Source organism: Oncorhynchus keta, chromosome 30, assembly GCF_023373465.1.
Source record: "Oncorhynchus keta strain PuntledgeMale-10-30-2019 chromosome 30, Oket_V2, whole genome shotgun sequence".
NCBI classification, from domain to species: Eukaryota; Metazoa; Chordata; class Actinopteri; order Salmoniformes; family Salmonidae; genus Oncorhynchus; species Oncorhynchus keta.
Window position 1 is genome coordinate 18,713,084 of NC_068450.1, and position 6,000 is coordinate 18,719,083.

At 50.9% G+C, this 6,000-nt stretch overlaps 1 protein-coding gene across 1 annotated transcript in view; it reads right to left on the bottom strand.

Annotated features, from left to right (window-relative positions):
• The window catches only part of LOC118363926 (cytoplasmic FMR1-interacting protein 2), a 62,635-nt gene that overhangs the window by 46,748 nt on the left and 9,887 nt on the right, over positions 1–6,000 (bottom strand). Inside the window, exons 2-3 of the mRNA XM_052487964.1 lie at positions 1,909–2,058; positions 1,695–1,784 (exon numbers count right to left, since the gene is read on the bottom strand). Of these exons, the coding sequence (XP_052343924.1) occupies positions 1,695–1,784; positions 1,909–2,025 (207 nt within the window). The 5' untranslated portion in view covers positions 2,026–2,058. The remainder of the gene's footprint in view (positions 1–1,694; positions 1,785–1,908; positions 2,059–6,000) is intronic.

Below are 6,000 nucleotides of genomic sequence, written 5' to 3' on the forward strand. Positions count from 1 at the left end.
GGTAATTAGGCTTCTCCAAGCTCTGATGCTGCTGCTAGTCATTGGTAGCCTACCAAACTTGCTAACTGCCTGGTACTCAGCAATCAATTGTCCCTCTAATCACTCTGACATCAATGCAAAAGAGAAGACTCAAGGCTGTAATCGCTGCCAAAGGTACTGCAACAAAGTATTGAGTAAAGGGTCTGAATACTTATGTAAATATAATATTTCATTTTTTAATTTTTTTTTGCAAAAAAATCTAAAACCTGCTTTTACTTTGTCATTATGAGGTATTGTGTGTAGATTGATGAGGGAGAAAAACCAATTGAATCAATTTTAGAATAAGGTAACGTAACAAAATATGGAAAAAGTCAAGGGGTCTGAATACTTTCTGAACGCCCTGTATGTTTCTAACATAGAATGGTTATAGATAAAATGCCTGCTGTGTATATTCACTATGGTGAATATTCTCCGGTGTGAAATACACTCTTTTACCAAAGCAGGAAATACAGGTCTCATTGGAAAACAGATGCCTCAACTGAATGGAACTTCCAGATTGAAATCAAGTTTATTTAAAAGACAGTTTCCTCTTCTTTGTCAGTCAAATCCCACTCCCCATTAATTCCATTCAGGAAGAGAAGGTCTAGCTTAGTGACTGCCTGATTCACCCCTCAGTGTGTGTGTGTGTGTGTGTCTGTGTGTCTATGTATGTGTGTGTGTGTGTCTGTGTGTCTGTGTGTCTATGTATGTGTGTGTGTGTGTCTGTGTGTCTGTGTGTTTGTGTGTCTGTTTGTCTATGTGTGTGTGTGTGTGTCTGTGTGTGTGTGTGTGTGTGTGTCTGTGTGTGTGTGTGTCTGTTTGTGTGTGTGTGTGTGTGTGTGTGTGTCTGTGTCTATGTGTGTGTGTGTGTCTATGTGTGTGTGTGTGTGTGTGTGTGTGTCTATGTGTGTGTGTGTGTGTGTGTGTGTGTGTGTGTGTGTGTGTGTGTGTGTGTGTGTGTGTGTGTGTGTGTGTGTGTGTGTGTGTGTGTGTGTGTGTGTGTGTGTGTGTGTGTGTGTGTGTGTGTGTGTGTGTCTATGTGTGTGTGTGTGTGTGTCTATGTGTCTATGTGTGTGTGTGTGTGTGTCTAGTGTGTGTGTGTGTGTGTGTGTGTGTGTGTGTGTCTGTGTGTGTGTGTGTGTGTGTGTGTGTGTGTGTGTGTGTGTGTGTGTGTGAGTGTGTATGTGTGTGTCAACACAAACTGCTAACCAGGGCAAAGCCTCAGATTGAAAACGACGATAAAACACCCAAACACCAAAAACACAAGGCTCTCTCTGTGTGTGAGTGAGTGAGTGAGTGAGTGAGTGAGTGAGTGAGTGAGTGAGTGAGTGAGTGGGTGAGTGAGTGAGTGAGTGGGTGAGTGAGTGAGTGAGTGAGTGAGTGAGTGAGTGAGTGAGTGAGTGAGTGAGTGAGTGAGTGAGTGAGTGAGTGAGTGGGTGAGTGAGTGAGTGAGTGAGTGAGTGAGTGAGTGAGTGAGTGAGTGAGTGAGTGCGTGAGTGCGTGCGTGACAAGAGTTGAGAATGATGATGTTGCTAGGGAAGCATTCCCTAACTGTTCCCATGGAAAAGCAGAAGTATGCCTCTGTCCACAAAGCACATAGGCCCAATTACAAACCGCTCCTTAAGTCCTCTCCCTCTGCCCCATTCCAAACCAATCCCTCCACGTTGCCTACTCACCATGCTAGAGTGGACAGTTGCCTGCTCGATGTAGCGAGCTATCCCCGTCACAAACGCATTCCTGTCCTCAAAGTTGGTATCGAAGTTAGCCTTAAGAGAAAGAGAAAAACAGAGTTTATTACTCTTACAATTCATTTGAAAACTCGGACGTGTGTTGTGTGTGTGTGTGTGTGTGTGTGTGTGTGTGTGTGTGTGTGTGTGTGTGTGTGTGTACCTGGTACATGATGGACGAAGGCGGAGGTTCGATGCAGGGCTGCTGGTCAGGGAGGGGCAGCTCCTCCAACAGATCCACGTTAGACAAAGCATCCTCCAGAGTCACGTGGGTCGTCATGATTACAAGAGGTCGCTCACACAACCGGCCAGTCTGACAGGGAGACACGAAGACAGACATTAAATGTCACTTTTGTTTATCCAGTTCACTCGCTTTGGCAATGTAAACATGTTTTTCCCATGCCAATAAAGCCCCCGAGAGAGAGAGAGAGAGAGAGAGAGAGACCTGTCTGCAACCTATCTCTATCTGTGCATTTGTCTGTCTGTCTCTCTGTCTGTGTACCTGTCAGTCTGTATATCTGTCCACCTGCAACCTGTCTCTCTGTCTGTGCACTGGTATGTCTGTCTCTCTGTCTGTGTACCTGTCAGTCTGTATGTCTGTCCACCTGCAACCTGTCTGTCTGTGCACCTGTAACCTGTCTGTCTGTGCACCTGTAACCTGTCCGTCTGTCTGTCTGTCTGTGCACCTGTAACCTGTCTGTCTGTCTGTCTGTCTGTGCACCTGTAACCTGTCTCTGTCTGTCTGTCTGTCTGTCTGTCTCTGTCTGTCTGTCTGTCTGTCTGTCTGTCTGTCTGTCTGTCTGTCTGTCTGTCTGTCTGTGCACCTGTAACCTGTCTGTCTGTCTGTCTTTCTGTCTGTGTGCTTCCTGTCTACATCAACACAGTGCAGGGGGTGTGGGCACTGGGCACGTTTCCCTTTTACCACTGATGGCATCAGAGAAACAACCTTTGTGTCTCCATGAAAAGACAAGTGTTGTAATGCGAGACAACGCTGTCCTTCTGAGTAGGAGGAGAGCAGCAGTACACTGACTAACTGTCTGTCAGACCACTGCTGAATGTACGTAGCACACTGGTATACATGATGCTGTTCTGTCTGCTCTGCACTGAAACCAGACAGCTGAGTAGGCTAAATCACTTGCAGACAGGCAGGTCATTAACACTTGATTGAAGATGGACAAAAATAGTGCAGAAAGGCACATCAATAGCTTACCAAACAAAGGTGTTCCTAATCAATCAATCGAATTACAGTATTGCTCTCTTGCACACAGAAACCTTGTAGAGCGGACTGTTTAGAAGACCATAGACCCTTACAGCCAGTCTGGTCTGGGTCTGAGCAGGAACAGACCCTTACAGCCAGTCTGGTCTGGGTCTGAGCAGGAACAGACCCTGACAGTAAGTCTGGTCTGGGTCTGAACAGGAACAGACCCTGACAGTAAGTCTGGTCTGGGTCTGAGCAGGAACAGTGTGCCTACGTCCCAAATGCCACCCTATCCCCTACATAGTGCACTATATGGGAAAAGGGGGGCCATTTGCGATTACAAATTGTGTCTGGCCCGGGGGCCTAGGTCCTGGCCTACATATCATGAGCCTCTCAGGAGTGTGTTTTTACATCTGCTCTGACACACAGGGGCTGACATGCCTGATAAAGATGCTTCATCTCCTACAGCCAGAAGGAACAGTGGGGGAGATGGAGGAGAGGAAGAAGGGAAGAAGGTGAAGAGGGAGGGGGAAGAGGAGAGATGGTGAACAAGGAAGAGGGAAGAGGGAGGGGGAAGAGGAGAGATGGTGAACAAGGAAGAGGGAAGAGGGAGGAGGAAGAGGAGAGATGGTGAACAAGGAAGAGGGAAGAGGGAGGAGGAAGAGGAGAGATGGTGAACAAGGAAGAGGGAAGAGGGAGGAGGAAGAGGAGAGATGGTGAACAAGGAAGAGGGAAGAGGGAGGAGGAAGAGGAGAGATGGTGAACAAGGAAGAGGGAAGAGGGAGGAGGAAGAGGAGAGATGGTGAACAAGGAAGAGGGAAGAGGGAGGAGGAAGAGGAGAGATGGTGAACAAGGAAGAGGGAAGAGGGAAGAGGAGAGAGTTGGGGGAAGAGTGGGGAGAGGGAAGAGAGTGAAGAGGGGAGAGGGTGAAGAGGGTGATGAGGGGGAAGAGGTTGAAGAGGAGAGAGGTAAAGAGGGGGAAGATGGGAGAGGGTGAAGTGGGGAGAGGGTGAAGGGGTGGAAGATGGGAGAGGGTGAAGAGGGTGAAGGGGTGGAAGATGGGAGAGGGTGAAGAGGTGGAAGATGGGAGAGGGTGAAGTGGGGGAGAGGGTGAAGAGGTGGAAGATGGGAGAGTGTGAAGAGGAGAGAGGGTGAAGTGGGGAGAGGGTGAAGAGGTGGAAGATGGGAGAGGGTGAAGTGGGGAGAGGGTGAAGAGAGGGAAGATGGGAGAGGGTGAAGAGGTGGAAGATGGGAGAGGGTGAAGTGGGGAGAGGGTGAAGAGGTGGAAGATGTGAGAGGGTGAAGTGGGGAGAGGGTGAAGAGGTGGAAGATGGGAGAGGGTGAAGTGGGGAAAGGGTGAAGAGAGGGTGAAGAGGGGGAAGATGAGAGGGTGAAGATGGGGTAGATGGGAGAGGGTGAAGAGGGGGGAGAGGGTGAAGAGAGGGTAGGGGGGAGAGGGTGATGTGGGGAGAGGGTGAAGAGGGGGTAGGGGGGAGAGGGTGAAGTGGGGAGAGGGTGAAGAGGGGGAAGATGGGAGAGGGTGAAGAGGGGGAAGATGGGAGAAGAAGTGGGGAGGGGAAGAGAGGGTGGGGGAGAGGGTGAAGTGGGGAGAGGGTGAAGAGAGGGTAGGGGGGAGAGGGTGAAGTGGGGAGAGGGTGAAGAGAGGGAAGATGGGAGAGGATGAAGAGGGGGAAGATGGGAGAGGGTGAAGTGGGGAGAGGGTGAAGAGAGGGTAGGGGGAGAGGGTGAAGTGGGGAGAGGGTGAAGAGAGGGTAGGGGGGAGAGGGTGAAGTGGGGAGAGGGTGAAGAGAGGGAAGATGGGAGAGGATGAAGAGGGGGAAGATGGGAGAGGGTGAAGTGGGGGAAGAGGGTAAAGTGGGGAGAGGGTGAAGAGGGGGAAGATGGGAGAGGGTGAAGTGGGGAGAGGGTGAAGAGAGGGTAGGGGGGAGAGGGTGAAGATGGGGAAGATGGGAGAGGGTGAAGTGGGGAGAGGGTGAAGAGGACAGATGGTGAAGAGGGTGAAGAGGGGAGAGGGTGAAGAGGACAGATGGGAGAGGGTGAAGAAGGGAGAGGGTGAAGAGGACAGATGGTGAAGAGGTTGAAGAGGAGAGAGGGTGAAGAGGGGAGAGTGTGAAGGGGAGAGATGGTGAAGAGGGGAGAGGGTGAAGAGGGGGAAGAGGTTGAAGCGGAAAGATGGTGAAGAGGGGAGATGGTGAAGAGGGAGGAGGGTGAAGAGGGGAGAGGGTGAAGAGGGTGAAGTGGAAAGATGGTGAAGAGGGAAGAGGGTGAAGAGGGTGAAGGGGAGAGAGGGTGAAGAGGAGAGATGGTGAAGAGGGTGAAGAGGGTGAAGAGGATAGATGGTGAAGCGGAGAGATGGTGAAGAGGGAAGAGGGTGAAGAGGAGAGAGGGTGAAGAGGGTGAAGAGGAGAGATGGTGAAGAGGGAAGAGGGTGAAGAGGAGAGAGGGTGAAGAGGGTGAAGAGGAGAGATGGTGAAGAGGGTGAAGAGGAGAGATGGTGAAGAGGGAAGAGGGTGAAGAGGAGAGAGGGTGAAGAGGGAAGAGGGTGAAGAGGGGAGAGGGTGAAGAGGGGAGAGGGTGAAGAGGGAAGAGGGTGAAGAGGGGGAGAGGGTGAAGAGGAGAGAGGGTGAAGAGGGGGAAGAGGGTGAAGAGGAGAGAGGGTGAAGAGGGAAGAGGGTGAAGAGGGAGAGGGTGAAGAGGGGAGAGGGTGAAGAGGGGAGAGGGTGAAGTGGAGAGAGGGTGAAGAGGGTGAAGAGGAGAGATGGTGAAGAGGGAAGAGGGTGAAGAGGAGAGAGGGTGAAGAGGGAAGAGGGTGAAGAGGGGAGAGGGTGAAGAGGAGAGAGGGTGAAGAGGGGGAAGAGGATGAGCACTGTACAGTGAGTAGAGCACAGTACAGAAAGTAGAACACAGTAGAGCACAGTACAGCAAGTAGAACACAGTAGAGCACAGTACAGTGAGTAGAACACAGTACAGCAAGTAGAACACAGTAGGGTGAGTAGGGCACAGTATAGCGAGTAGAACACAGTAGAGCACAGTACA